Genomic DNA, 15,636 nt, shown 5'->3' with positions numbered 1-15,636 from the left:
TTAAAATGAGAGACAGAACAGTCGATGACAAATTCTTCAACCTTAAAAATAAATGCAATTAAACCACAATTAATGGTGCAATTAGCATCACCTCAAAGCTTCCCTTGGGTACCAGGTTTTCCAGCAGAGGAACATCTGTCAGGTTAAAGGATTGCATTTTGCTACCACCTTGGCTTGTGATGCTACCTCTGCTCGGGGCTGTGAGCTCTGTTTTGATTTCTGTCCCCCATGTCAAGCTCCTGTTTTCCTTTCAGCCCTGACAAATCACAGTTCCCTTCTGTTTTGCTTTTTGCTTTCTGATTCTCACTGGTGAGCCTGACAATATTCAGGCAGGCAGCTGAGATATGTAATTACCTGTCTTCACAGTAAGCATAGAAGGTAGGAACTGAAATATCCCATGTAATAGAAAACATTATAACCCAGCATGGACCAGGGGATGCATGCAGACACTCAGCCATAGCCTGGGGCTAACTGCACAAGAAGGTCCTGAAGACCTCCACAACAGGCAGAGGCTTTTCCAGGCAGCTTCACTGAGCTTCCTCGAGCTCTGAGAGGAAATCACCCAACATGGTCCTGCAGCACATTGCATGTCCTGCAGGCACTGCAGCACTGCTGCCTCCTCATTGCTTCTACGTGTCCATGGACACAGCTTCACTCTGCAGAATGGTCGGGACTGAGCCAGGAGACTCAAACACTGAGCAGTGATGTCTTGTCCTGCAAGAAAGAAGTGAGGTGGCACTGCTGGGAGGCTGGGTCTGGCCCCACCTCCATTCCATATGACCTGTAGTCAGATGAAATCTCTTTTCCATCTTCACTTTCCTTGCTCTGTTCTTTTTCTGCTTTTTCCAAACCTCCTTCAGAACCGCTCCACTCCATACCTCACCCTGCTCCACTCTGCCCCTGTCTGTGCTGCAACGAACAAGAACAATTCTGCAGGACATTACCCTTAGTCAAACTTGTGTGGCTGAGGTGCAGAAGTGTGGCTGCAACCTGGAGCAAGAAGGATGTGCACTGATGCTCAGATCAAAGCTTGATTCCACAACTGTGTATTTTCCCAGCTATAGCAAGGATCTTTCTGTTTCTAGCACCTGAAATAAGAACTGAGCTCACCCAGGAGCCCAGGTTTGAAATTTGGAATCAGCTTAAGATACCAGAACATTAGTTTGAAAGTTCCTCTAATTTTCTCTGCCTATTTCCGTAGGGTGAAAAGGTCAAACCTACTCAAGAATGACAACATATCTGCCTCCAAATACAAAGCAAGACTAAATTTGTTAGAATAAGGAAGTACCACTTAGTGCACTGTGAGTTATCAGAGCAGAACATGCTTCAGCCTAACTCAAACCACAATGAAGTCAAGGCAAATCCAGTGACTTCAGTAGGACTTGAATTAGACTCCTCAAATGTGACACTAGCATGTGCTTGCTGTTAAGCATTACTGCATGGAAGCCATAAACCATGACGCAGAAAACCCTGAGTAGGGCCAGTAGAACAGCAGGAACTTCACACAAAGCAGGGAAGTTATTGGCATAGCAAGAACAGAGAGGCCTAGCAAATGGATTTAGCATAGCATTGTAGCAGCAGTGGTCTTCCTGAGGCACAGAAAGAGGCAATGAAGTATTCATAGGAGTAGGCTTTTGGTACTTGGAATCTAGGGGATACTTGTCATGATTCACTCCAAGTTATTGCTGTAGAATTGCAAGTTATTTTCCAGCCATCTTCCAATTTCACCAAAAGGAAAGAACTTCCTCAAATGTGTTTACCTAATTGCCAGCAATTTCCATTGCAAGGTAGAAGAAATAAATAAATACAGGGTAGAGGCAGTTAACACAATCCAGAAATTCTCATAAACAAACATTAACATCATGGCAGTTTTTGCATCAATTCTTGTTCCTTGGGAAAGGGCTGCTTTGGGCAGCACAGCTGAATCATGGGCTGCTTTGAGTGCTTTGTGCTCTTGAATACACCAAACAGCTACAAATAATGCTTCTACCAAAGCAGGAAAGAGGTTGTAAATTCCGATTGCGACTTACATGGCTGTTGAGCAAACTGCTTTTGTGTGATGTAATCCCTTCATTTTTTTGTAGGTTTTCAATCGCCATTTCAAGCTAAAGAAAATGTGCACAGGGAAAAAAAAAAAAGGAAAAAAGAAAAAGAAAGGAAATCAGATAGTTAGCAACAGCCAGGATTTTACCCTTATTAATAATTGAATGATTTATGCTTTATATCAACAGGCTTGTGAAAAGAGCAAGTAGATGAGGCACAGTCCTTATGGGATGAAGCTGCGAAGACGTTATTATATGGCATGCAAACTAACAACACAGCAAGAGTCCCTGTTAGGCTGACAGAGGGAGACATGGGGATATTTGCTCTTCCACTGTATGCACTGCCCACTATAAAGGGGAAGCAGTTTTCCTCCTCTCTCTTTCATGCCTAGACCAAAACACCACCATATAGATGTACTGCAGCAAATCAAAGAGCACTGGTACAGAGGAGGTGCACTGTACTCAGATCTTTCATGGAAAACTGGGATTAATGAACTTATTATTACTTCTTAAAATTTTGACAAAGAACTAAAAGCATTGAAATAAAACAGAGGCACCAGGAGGGTTGGTACAAGGAGTGTGCAAGCTGAAATGGAATGCATCTTTGCTATTATGCAGACTGCTATTGTACTCATTTCCTCTGATCTCAGAGCTTCTGCAACTGGGAGAACAGCAATACATCCTGGCTTCTGAGCAGACCCCTTGCTTTCCTCTACCCTTTCCTACCTTCTCTTCTACTCCCAGCCTAGCTCTTGCTGCTGCCCTGTGCTGAGACCCCCTCCTACACCCTTCTTGTGTTGCTGCTGGGGCTCCCGTGGCAATCTGACAAACTACTGAGCAGAATGCTGCCGGTCCAGAGCTCTATTGCTCCTGAGCACAAGGTTTCTGCAAATGTGGAAGGATAAAGAAGCACCTCAGGTTGAGGGACTGGCAGTTTTCTGTCAGTTCCTGCTGTTTCCAGTAGATGTTCTCCAAACCCTTTATCTGTGACCTATTAGAGCAGGCAGGATAAGGCAGCATGCTGTAGAACTTGCAACCAGCACCTATCTCTTATCAAGTTTAGCATCTATCACCATCTAACATGCATGGTCACGCATGCATCTGGAGGTGCGTGCAAAAAGCATCACATCTGCATGCTGATCAGTCAGCTTATGGCCTCATTTACCTACAGCTAGCTCCCTATACTCAAGTTTGCACTGACTCCTAGCATGGCAAAGATAAGGATGGAGAAAAAAGCAGCCAAGTACAAAACCAGGCTCTATCAGAGAAGTGAGATCTAACATCTGAAGCTCAGTTCAGTAAAAAAATGTCCAGGCTTTGCCATATCCATGTATGAATGAATGCGACACTGTCCAAAAACCTCCAGCATAAACTCCTTGGTTTCTGCCCCAAACAGACATCACTGTGGCACCTCTCAGTAAGTTATCACTGAATTCAAAAAAGGGTCAGCCCAAGCATATGGTTCACTGGATTTTGAGAAAACTTGCACACCCTGATGCACCATGAGGAACCAAAACCCATCAGCACAGATTGATTGCTGATGCAGCCTTCAGGAAATGAGTCAAAGTGTGAGAGGGAGACACCATTTCCTTCCTCTGTTCAGGGGCAGAGCCAGCTGAGCAGGGCAGTGCCTGTTGAGCAACGTTGCTTATGCAAACACAGAAGCACCACTTGTCCTTTTGGCATTTTGGTGAGTGTCCAATGCAAACGGACACCTGACATCTGCAGAAAAAAGAAAAAAGACTGCAAATTTTTAAGCAGTCCCTTATGAAGGAGAGCTATTTGATAAAAGAACAGTTCAATAGCTGCTCTATGAGAAGAGGTGCTAAATTTCTTGACTATGAAGTTAAAAAGCACCATGTGCCCTGATGAAATGTCATCAGCTCATTAAAGAAGAGCTGTTCTGCTCTCTACCCCATCCTAGGACACAGGAAAAAACTGCAATTGTTTGGAAAAAAAAAAGGGGCTGCCTAGAGTGGTGCAGCAGGTAGAAGACAAGCTGCTTTACAGTCAGCCAGTCATTTTGCAACCATAGCTGTACAGACCAGCAGCACCTCTCAGCTACTGCGCACTAACTGCTGGACAAGCAAAACCTGCCCAAGAAAGGACTGGAGAGCATTGGGTAAAGACTGAGTTACTGGGACCAGAAGGAAGACAGTTCTGAGGACCTACATACAGGAGATCTCAGGGATTTCCCCTCCTGGCCCAGATGAATGAATTTAGATGAAGATTAATAGTGCTCTGGCAGTACTGACACCAAACAGAACCGTGTGATGCTCTGATTCAGCCCACTGGGAGAAGAAGAACGTCTTCATTCCAGCAGATTTGGAGGACGCTGGGTTTTTTCTTTTTAATATTTGAAGATTTTATTTTAGTGTGCATACACCCTTTGCCAAACATCTCTCAACCTCCTGAGGCAGCTCTGCTCTTATTCCATTGCTAATTGTGATCCCTTGTTCCCATCTCACTCCCTTTGAAGATACTCTCCTTGGTTTCCCTCTGAGGTCTCAGTTTTGGCTCTGCCACAAGCAGTCAGCATCCTCCAAGCCCTCACTATTCCCTGTTCCTTGCAGCAGCATCTCCATTGCTGTCCTTGCACTGCTGGCTGTGTTGACACCCAAACCCTTCCCACTGCACACCTGAGGCCACATGCAAACATTTCTTCCTTGCCTACATTTGCATGAGCTGTAATCGTGTTCCCTCCACAGTTCCCAAAGTTCTTAATACTGCCCCAACTGTATTTGTTAGGTCTACGGGCTTGCAATACCAGGCTTCCTTATTCTCTGTTTAAGTGAAACACTGCAAATAAAAATAATGTTATTTCCCAGTGACATTATCTTGATATTGCCCTTGCCTTCCACTATTTGTCTGCCCATTACTGTGTGAAATTAAAAGCATCTATCATGGCTCTGAATGTCCCTGGGAGATCTACCTTATCTCCCTCCAGCTCTGGTCTGTGCTGAAAGAACTGAAAGCCACAGATGGACACATCCCTACACCATCTTCCACACAAGCATCATTCATTAGTTAGCTCTCTTTAGCTTATCCACAGGAGCCACAGACACTTCTGAAAGTTCATTCCTACATGCAACGGAGTGACTTTTTTTTCAGATGCATTTTCATAAAGGTCACTTCCTAAATTCTTTTTTTTTTTCTTTTTTTTTCTGAACAGCTTATCTCATGTGATAGACAGCTACAAAATAAATCTGTTCATGAGACATTTGTACTGACACACCACACTTGGGCTTTTTACACTGTGTCCATCGCCATGGAAATAAAGAAAAAAAAAAGTAATGTTGTGCAGCTTTGCAAGATGCAGTCCCACGCAGGTGACATGATCAGCAGCTACTTCCCTCAAAATAATAAGCATGAGCAAAATCAGAGGAAGTTCCAGTGCTGGTTCTTAACTCTGAGTAATTAAAACACATAGACAAAAGAAATTTGCTAATCCAGTGAATCTGCCACTTATTCCTACAGTTGTCACCACATTTTCTCCTTCACCCTGAGCTAAAGACTGTTCCCCACTGACAGGTATTTCTACCTAAGGCAGAACGCATTCACTGTGGGATCAAAGGCAACAAATCATGGCACAAAAATCCAAAATCTTTTAAATCTGTGTTTTAAAATGCTGTGGGACAAGAAAGTGGAGCCTTGTTGGCCAGAGATTCAAGAGAGCTCAGTAGCCAGCAGCTCCCATTTTTCACCCTAAGTAGTGCTTTTCATGTTTTAAAATCCAGCCACATGTACTCAATTGCACCTATATCTGTAATCACATTTACACAGAAATGTATACACACAGTCACACACCAACGTCAGGTGAAAAGGAAGGTGAATACTGTCCCAGAATACAAACCCCAACCAACTCTTGGCAACAGTTGCTACTAAGACTTTGTAGATTCTCAGACAAAACTGTGATAGCTTCTAGCCACAGGAAGGCTGCTTTAGGTGAAGCTATCTCTCATAGTCCCATACAGTTGTACAGTTATGCTTCTAAACCTGGCACCTCTGATTGTTGGAAAGACACAATTAAAAATATTAGACCTTTAGACGTTTGTGTAAGAGCAGTATTATCCCTACAATACATTTTCTGTAACATATGGCAAAGACAGAATACACAGTGGTGTAGGAGATACATGAAAGCTTTTCAGTCATTGCGAATTTGGAGAAATCAGCTTGACATACCTTTTGCAGTAATTATTCACTGTGTTAATAATGGACTTTTCAGGTTTCTTTATAAAAATATATATTTCTTTACTTTGGGATAAGCCTCGTGTTCAGATGTTATTAAAAAATGTTAACATAGACAATTCTTTTGAATTGGAAAGCCAAAACATTTTGCTTGGGGAAAGAAAAACCCCCAAACTCTGAGAACATAACTCTTATCTCCATGCTGCATAATTTCAGTGTATGAATGATCTGCTCAAAACATTTGACAAGCTTCTGCCTGCCAGTAAGAGACATCCCAAACTCTGGGGTAAATATCCATGCAAAACACCAGTGTCTATTCTCTTCCTTGCACTTGCATGACATGTTATACAGACATATACACTGTGATAATGATAGGAGAATTTATTTTCTGAAGGCTTTTCAGTTCCCTTGGAACAATTCCGGGCCCCTGAGCTACAACATCTGCAGGGCTACATACCGTTGCTGGAGAGGAGCGTGAAGTATGTGACAGAGAATGTCTAGTGTTTTCCATCCCCCCATGAATGAGATAGGCTCCCGAGCTGGAGAGGATCGGACTTCCCCCAATGTCCATGGTGATGCCCACCATGTTGTGAGAGGGAATGGCTGTAGGAGAGGATGCCGCTGTAGTCACCTGAGCTCCACCTCCCTGCGGTTCGAAATAGGAAGCTGCACTGCTAGGGGCGTAAATCTGAGCTTCGGTGTTGTAGGAGTAGGCGGCTCGTCTGTCAAAGGAACAATCGGGTTAGGATGTGGAGCACGCGCCGATGGAGGGGAGCTTACAGATCTAATCTCACAGACAATGGCTTCTGCAACGTGCACCATGTTTTAAAAAAGGCCTCGACTCCATTGTCGGAGGGATTTGCTTCAATGAAATTGAACTCTGCCATGAAAGTCAACTCTGACATCATTAATCTGTCCTGTGACAGCCCTGAAGCAAAGACCCACACCCACAGCCTATCCAAGCAGTGTGCCTGCACACAGAGCCCTGTGATCACCTTGCAGTTGTCTCATCCTAAGTGTGGAGGCTGAGAGCATCCCGGTGGGCAGCAGGACCCAAGCAGGGGCACAAAGAGGGTCCCAGTAGAGAGAGGCAAGAGGAAATCTTACAAAGCCCTTTTCTCCCTATAAAAATCATTCTTTGGTTCCTAAGCCTGCCCCAGCTCTCCACTGCAGAGGGCAGGGGAGAGGAAAATACTGGATCATTTCATATGAGGGAGAGCAGGATTCGATAGAGAACGCTCCTTTCATGAGGACAACATCTCTGCCTAAAGTCTAGCACCCACACACATGATACAGCATGCAAAAAAGTTCCTTCCCTTCCACCTTTGAATGGCAGGCAGTGCCAGGGAGCAGTGCTGGACTACGAGAAGCCTGGGAGGACCAAACTGCTTAGACCCAGTGTGGAGAGGTGAACAGAGTAAAAGACTCTTACATGGTTCCATTGGTATAGACAGCTTCTCCTTCCACATACTGGACCTGGGATGGATAGACGTGCTGCACGGATTGCACCTAAAACAAGCATCATAAGCCTGAGTTAGAGACATGTCCTTGCCTAGGAACAGCGAGACAAATTATATACTGCATCCTTAACTTTCAACCTTACCTTGACATCTAGGCTTTCTTCAACAAAAAAAGAAAATCACAACAAAAATAAAACCCCAAAATACACACGCTTGGGAATCCCAAGGGACGTATTTATTTTAAAAGTTCAAATTAAGATTAATAAATAAGTAGTTGCTCCATGAGCAGTGGAAACAATGGAGCTGGGTTTCCTCCACACACACATCTGAGGGCTGCTTCTCTGCTGACTAATAAGGGTGAGATCACACTGCAGCCTTTCATTCAGAGAGGTTGGCAGCGTCCATCTGCATCCCAGCCCACTTTCTTGTTGGTCTGGGAGATATGTGGTTGCCCTCTGTCAAGTTTTTCTGGAACTGAGCAACCAAATAAAAAACTGCTAGAGGAAAAAGTCAAAGGAGTCAGACTCACTGTCCACGTGAGGCAGCACCACATATGCTTGGTTTCTTAGGAAACAAGGGCTGCAAAAGGCAAAGTTCAGATAAATAAAAACACTTGCTTGGTTCTCAGTCACCCAAACTTCCTACGAAGCCACATGCAGCCAGTAGATTTTTCTGTGTAACTTAAAAAATAATCCCAGACACTTTGCCTCCAAAAAATTTTTACGGAGAAGTCCTGCTTACTAAATGGCAATTAAAATCAAACATCAGATCTTCAAACGTATGCAAGACACCTGCTATAGCAAAGTTTTTTTCTAAACCTTAAATATCTTTAGAGTTTATTTTATTACCAGTCTAAGGAGAGGGAGAGATGGAGAAAGCTGCTTTCACAGTGATCACCAGGTCTCCAGTTGCACACAGCTCTTTAATTAACACTGTGGATCTTTCAAAGGAGATATTTCTCACAGAATCTAATACAGTGTGGGACATGAGAGATGGGGAGAGTGTCCAGTCCTGCTGACACAGGGTCCCTGTGTGGGGTCTCCCCGTGGGGACATTACCTGTTGTGGAACCTGCTGAACTCTGGGAACAGAGATTTGCTGCATCTGCGCTCCTTTGGGAGCAGAGCCTGCTGCTTGCACCAAAACCCTCTGCAAAAAGAAGATACATTAACACACACTTATTTCAGCTTGTTGTCACTCTGTAACACACGTCATAGTCAGCTATTCCCTTTCAAACTTTCTGGGAGACAGGACAACTCTTACTTGGCATCCCTGTGGTCCCCCACCCCTTCAATGTAATCTGCAGTGATACCAGACTGAACTCAGCACCCAGAACTGGGGAAAAGTGGAGAACTACATCCACGATTTCTGAATTTCTCCATGGAAAATAAAAGAGTAGCAGAAAGCAGCTGATTGACAGGAAAAGTTCAACAGGAGGGATTCAACAGGAGGAGTTCAGCAGGAGGTTCAGATGCAGCACAAGAACTTTCCTCGTATGTTTACATCTTCCTCCTAAAATTGCAAAGCTTCTTCTTTTATTTCTGCTACACCGAGCCACTTTCTGCCTCCTGTGATATGAAATTGCACTCTCCAACAAACCACAGATGTTATGGCTTCCACCACTCCAAATCTAGGATGGCTCTGCACCTTTACTGGCCTTAGTGCCACCAAGGGCACAGATTTGACTTGTGCTGCCCTGTAGTGCTCACTCCAGAACACTGTCCTCTACCTTTACTTGTCCTTTCCATTGCCCTCTTGTTCTTTGCATTACACTCCACACTGTGGTGGAGGCTGGGCATGTCTTGAAGAGTGCTAAGTACCTTGCAGATCCAGAAAAACAAATGCGGATGGAAAGAAATGATTCAGTGAGGCCCATGGGAACAGAGACTTGGATACTGGCATGAAAGTAAGAAAGGAAACATTCAAGCCAAATATCTGTATGGCATTTTAAAATGATGAGGACCTTCTCCAAGGAGACAGTCATCCTCTGCAGCTTGAAGCTTTAAAAATACCCAGCAAACTGGGCCAACAGAATAAACAGCTGCAAAACAATCCCTCATGAGTCCTAGAAGAGACCCTGACAATTACTGGCTGTCATATCTCTATTTATGAATTTTAGTCCTCTAATACCCTCCCAGACATGGCCTTTGTAACCAGCCAGAAATTCTGTTCCTGCAGAATTACCAGGAATATGATAATTACACAGTCCCTGCATCACCAGCCCCCCATGGAGACCTTCACAAGTCTGGATACATTTGAGATCCTGCAGCTGAGACAGCGATAAGGACACCGACAATTACGCCTGCCATCACTTTGCCTGTTTTATTTCCAAAAGAGGCTGTGACCAAAGGAACATTAAAAGCCCTTTTTCAAGTCAGACCTTGGCAATGCCAACTGCCTCCAAGTCTCACTGAGAATTGTTCGTTTCTCCTACTTTTCATTCATTCTCTGTCATTACTTTTACCAAATGACACATCTCTCCTCCTTTGGCACAGCTGCCCAACTCAGCTACTTCTGAAATTCATCACCACCTGCCCAGTTACCCCTGTCAGCTTCCAATCAAAATAGTTAATCATCCCCAACCTGTAAGATGAGGCCATCCTGTTCGTAGAGCCTTCTCTCACACTGAAAGGTAGACCAGTGATCAACAAAACCAAAGGCTTCAGCCTCACACCACTCCTGCTGCCAGCAGTTCATTCCTAGTGTTTCCTTTGTCCTGCAGGTGGGAGAGGGAGGCCCTCTGGATGTTTCTCCTCCAAGCTTTCTTCCAAGTTCCTCTGGGTTTTCCTTAATCCACGGAGTTCCACTCAATATGCCATGTCATTACAACAGCACTAGGAGAGGCTGGATGGGTAATTTCATGATCCAAAGCCAGCAGGTTTTCTAAACTTCGTTAACGTTGTCACAGTCAAATTCACACAATCCCTAAGATACTTTATGCTATTGTCCAGCATTCACACTGTTATCATACAAATGAGAAACAACACCTGGATAAATGCTGGGAAGGCTGCAGGAAGACAGAGGGCTGGCCAAATGCCGAGTTGCACGATGTGGATGCCCAAGTCCTAATGGACAAAGTGCTCCTACCAATTCACTATTTTTAATTGTCACTTCCCATCAGCATCCAATGGCAGCTACTTCTGCTCACTTGGGAGTTGGAGAGAAGGGTGTAGCTCAGCTACACCCACCCATTCTCTTATGCCTTCAGCTTCCTTAACTGTGATGGAAAGTTCTTCTGACAGTTCCCCAAACGGCACAAAAAGGAACTACAGTGATACTTAACACTTCCCGTTTTGTACTAGGTAGTCTTCATTCATCAATTAATTCATCTCTCCTATCAGGAGGCCTTCCAAGAGCATTGTATTCATGCAAATACATCACGAATATCTCCCCTCTCCCTAATTCAACATGTTAGGATCCACCCACAAAAGGAAGAGGCTTCCTTTTGACTCCTCCACCCACACCTGCTTAGCATTCCCCCTCTCTTTTTCTCTTGATCTTGACTTTTCTGATAGAGATGTCTTTAAGGATAGTTTCATTGTCTGCTGCTTTTACTGACACAACAAATGACAGCAAGATATCATACTGAGAAAACATCAAACTGGCACAAAGTGAGTTCCTTAGGCAGCTAAGATAAAAATCTAAATTCTGGGCTTTAAAAGCAGTGCTAACACAGCTAAGTACCTCTGGCCTCGATCAACACAATCTCCAAGCACAGTTTCTCACCGCTGCCTCAACAAACTGATTAGCAAACTCTTTCCCCAAATAAGATCCTGGATTAAAATACATCTACTGGTAGAACTGGTCCCTTCTCCATGGAAACGGCGTTCCAGCTGTGCATACATTACCTGCTGTGAGGCTGGCACTGGCTGCACCACTGGAGCTTGGGCCGATGCAGAAGGATGAAGTGTCACGGAAGCTGCTGAGTCTGATCCACCCTCTGAACTCTGCATGCTCACTGCTGGAGAGAGCAGAAGGGACATCAGCATAGGAAGCACTGTTACGCTCACTCACCATAGCCAGAAGGTTCAGGAACCGGCATCTAAATGGAGCAAAATCCCAGTGGAAGACCCAGGGGGAGTGATAGGAAGGAAGGTAGCTACCTTCCTACACAGAGGGCTCTTTTTAGTCTTGGATCTAATTTTAATGCGGTATTATATTAAGAAAAAAGAAAGTTGCACAATTGTTCCGCAGAAAGGGGAGGGAAGGAACAGAAAATGCACTTCTAAATATAACAAAAAAGTGGCACTGGAAAATTATTGTGTCATAGCGAGGGATAACTACAGATCTGTAAGAGTAAGAGCATATTTTTAAAGCCATTTATTCTTCCCTTCTGCTTTATCATGGTTACTGTAAAATTTGTATTGCAGTACCTGCCTGGGGCTGCATTCTGAAAGTGGGTGTCCAATTGGGGCGTTCAATCACAGCCAGTGATCAAACATGAATGCAGAGAACAAGCAGAGGCTGAGTGCCATTCCAAACCTCCAAGGAACTCCTCTGCCCTCAGCCAAGTCCCACATCACTTCATCGTCTCCATGTCCCCCAAAGCAGGACCTAAGCCATCACCCTCCTGCCCTATGTGCTGCCCACCCTAAGGGGACTGCTGTGAAAGTTCTCATTTAAAATGCTTTCAAAATGTTTCTGCCATCACTTCTGAACCGGCAAATTCAGAAACATCCACATTTTAAGCAGTCATTTCTCCTTCCTCAGTTTTGCTGCTGTGTGCTGCACAGCCTCTGAACAATGGGGTGGAATCCTTTCAGTTTTATTTTCCTGCCCCTTTCAGTATCTGAACTTCTCCTTCAGCTTTGTGCAATTGAAGAAGCAAAAGGGACAATGAGAAGTTTAGGGATACTCTGGACGTTGCTGTTGTGGCAAAAAGAAATCTGAGAATGGTTCTGACAGGGGCAGATGTTGGATTTCAGGTCTGCAGAAAGATCTCAAGTATGGCTGCAAGAATCACACTTGAGTGCACTTTTCTGATAGCTCAGAATTACCAGTGCCTCAGCCCTGCTGATCATTTGTCTTCTGGCTTCCCCCAGTGACCAAAGGAGAGCAGAGAGAGGCAGAAGATGAACTGCCTGCTGCCAAAAGAAATCATCACCATTAGTTTCAGATTTGTTATAAAACACAGGCTCTGTTACTGATGACAACAAAGAATCCAATGACATCTGCAGCTGTATTTCCAGACAAGGTGGACAGACACAGAAGTGCTGGACCCCAAAACACATGTACAGGACTTACTATTATTTTGTTCATTAGTAGAACATCCTGCATAGAGAATAATTCATTTCCTACTGAAGCCATCCTGTACTTCCTGAGAACTGCAGAGACAGAACCGTGTATGCCATCTGCTAGCAGTAATTTGTGCTGCTGAGATGCTGACAGTATCAACAGAATTCCTGCACTCCAAGCAACCAGTGCATGGTGCCCCACATCTCTGTCCACATCCCAAAGACAGCTACCAAAGGAGCAACGGGGAACAGCTTTCTAACAGGAAGGGAAGCACATCCCAGGCCTTTTCATTCTCCTTGCTGGAAGTTGTGCATGCACAGCATGGAACACACTTGTGATGGGTGCTCGGTGTTGGGCACAGCCCCAATTAGGTGCCAGTTCTGCCACCTGTCTGAAGCCTGTGCCTGGGAAAGGACACCTTGCAGGAAGTTTTGCAGATCTGCTCCTGGCAGTCTTGGTAGCTCAGAAGCTGCCCTGTCATTTCCCCACAGCTCCAGATTTGGTCCCTGTTGGCTGCAGTTGTCCCAGCAGAAGTAACCGACAGAGCTGGGAAAGGTGTCTGGTGCCTCCCAACAGCTGATGGCAGCATAGCAGGCTGGCAGCCCCTTGGGCTGGTGACTCTGCACAGATGGAGAAACAAATCAGCGCTAAACAAAGCCACCAGTGGGCCACAGAGAGGAACAGCAACCACAGCCAACTCCCAATGCTCCAGAGCTCCATGCAGAGTTAAGAGCAAAACCACAACTTAGTTATTTCTCCAGTTAGCAGAATGGAATCTGCCCCTGCAGAAGGAATAAAACTGCAGTGAGAGAGGCCCCGTGCAACTGTGCATTTCAGGTTCAGACAAGTCTCAAAGCTGCTCAACCTGACGGTGACATCACGCATGGCATCACAGCAGCGGCTGCAGGAGGCGGTGCAGAAATCTGGATTCCACGTTGCATCATCGCTGAATGAATCAGGCTGCAGGGCTGCTGGGCTCTGGAAACCTTCTGTTTACACCCCAGCTATCTCGGTATCCAAGCAAACAGCAGTGACAGGAAAGGAAATACAGAAAAAGCTAATAACTTCTGGGTGCTATTTCTGGTCCTGCCACCAACTTGCTCTGTGACCTTGAGCAGGATGCTTCCCCTTTCCTATGCTTCAGTTTTCCCACTCCTAAAAAAGCGATCCTGCTCCCTTCTGTAAGGTGTTTTTCAAGCACTGGCCTCAGAGAGCTGTCAAAGACTGAATGTGTTTGAGAAAGACAAGTAGTCAGGCTGCAAGCCTGGGGCTTGATAAAACTCCAATTGTTGCTGCTTCATTCATAAATCTCACGGCCTTCATGTAAATAGCCTTGCCTTTGTTAATCTGTCCTGCCCAAACCAGCTCCAAAACGCTGGGAAAACAGAGATAAGGGAGCACTTTGCAATGTTTTCCACATTCTGGTTTGTAGTGAGGGGCATCCAAAAGCTTTGTCCTGCAGCTGGGGTGGAAGCCACCTCCCAGGAGCCACAGGATGGGAGCCCAGCACCCAGCACCGTGGGGTCCCAGCAGCCAGGGCTCAACAGAACGCAGAGGTGAAGAGGAGCTCCAAGTATTTTTCCACGGAACACTTTAATGTAAACTATCAGCTCCTGGACGCTCAAACAAAAAAGCTTCACTGCTGAATGCTGAGACCTCAATTGTCTTAATAACTGCTGCTGATTAGAGCCAGAGCAGGGAGCCTGCCCCAGAAAAGTATTCGGATTGTTTCTCTTTGCTGTTCTGCTCCTCATTCAGCAGGGCTGCAGCTCTCCAGCTGCCCAGATTTAATAGGAGAGGGTGCAAGTGCTGCTCCTCCTGGCCACCCCTCCCTTACTTTTTCTGCATGTAAGAGCAGCCTTGCTGGAGGCAGGAAGTCCTGGAGTGGGACTGGCACACTGGTGTGATTCTCACGGGTGAGAGCAGTGTGAGGTGCATGGATGGCATCTAGGTCTTGCATTTACATAGCTACATTTTTAAGGTGCAAATGTAAAACACAGGAGCTACCTACCCTACACCAGCAAACAGTGAGTGCCTTTTTTTAATCCAGAATAATAGTTCAAGCATACCAGTGTTGCTTTGAGAATACTAACATGGCTCGTTTCAGTGATTTACATTCTCAGTGCAAGGCAAAACATATTGTGAACCATTTTACAGTGGGGAAAAATTGAATTTGCTTTTCAAAGCTTACTTGGTCATCCTTTGATCTTATTTAAACTTTTTACGTTCCTTTTTTTACATCTTTATTACATTTTTTTCCTGGCAGAATTTTTGAAATGGAATACAATACCAGGGCAGAAATGAGGGGAAGGAAAATGTCTCGGATGAGGTTCCTCTTGTTTGTTGTCTTTAATAAAAAATAGTCAATAGTTCTACCTCTGGGACAAATTCTCAGCCATATATTGTTAAGTTTTACAGTAAACCTCAGCAGATGCTAATGCTTCTGTTGGGTGATTCCACTGACTGCGACTGCCATTAGAGAATGGGCTTAGCACTGCCCCTCCAAGGGGATTTCTGGACTTTAAATATGGGGCATAAAAATCCGCCAGCAAAATAATTGCCTCAAAGCACAGGAATCACTAGTAAACCTAAGACTGAAGGACATGCTTCATGACTTACATTTCAAATGAAGACAGAAAGAAAAAAGTTCATTTTTCCAGGCAAACCTGCTATCATCATGTCTTCCTTCTTTATTTCTGATGCCATGCTCAT

The 15,636-nt window shown here is 44.8% G+C and overlaps 1 protein-coding gene across 14 annotated transcripts in view; it reads right to left on the bottom strand.

Moving 5' to 3' along the window:
- RFX2 (regulatory factor X2) overlaps positions 1-15,636 on the bottom strand; it is a 55,142-nt gene that overhangs the window by 17,221 nt on the left and 22,285 nt on the right. For 5 of the 14 annotated variants that reach the window (XM_085211853.1, XM_085211849.1, XM_085211851.1 and 2 more), the window contains 5 exons: positions 11,538-11,650; positions 8,749-8,838; positions 7,663-7,739; positions 6,688-6,952; positions 2,031-2,105 (listed from right to left, as the gene is read on the bottom strand). In XM_085211853.1, the coding sequence (XP_085067979.1) occupies positions 2,031-2,105; positions 6,688-6,952; positions 7,663-7,739; positions 8,749-8,838; positions 11,538-11,642 (612 nt within the window). In that variant the 5' untranslated portion in view covers positions 11,643-11,650. Of the gene's footprint in view, positions 1-2,030; positions 2,106-6,687; positions 6,953-7,662; positions 7,740-8,748; positions 8,839-10,272; positions 10,402-11,537; positions 11,651-15,590; positions 15,610-15,636 lie in introns of those variants that run through there. The other 9 variants (XM_085211854.1, XM_085211856.1, XM_019610037.3 and 6 more) reach the window with 8 other exon arrangements.

Source organism: Meleagris gallopavo, chromosome 30 (genome assembly GCF_905368555.1).
Source record: "Meleagris gallopavo chromosome 30, MGAL_WU_HG_1.1, whole genome shotgun sequence".
Taxonomy (NCBI): domain Eukaryota; kingdom Metazoa; phylum Chordata; class Aves; order Galliformes; family Phasianidae; genus Meleagris; species Meleagris gallopavo.
This window is presented reverse-complemented; position numbering and strand designations above follow the sequence as displayed.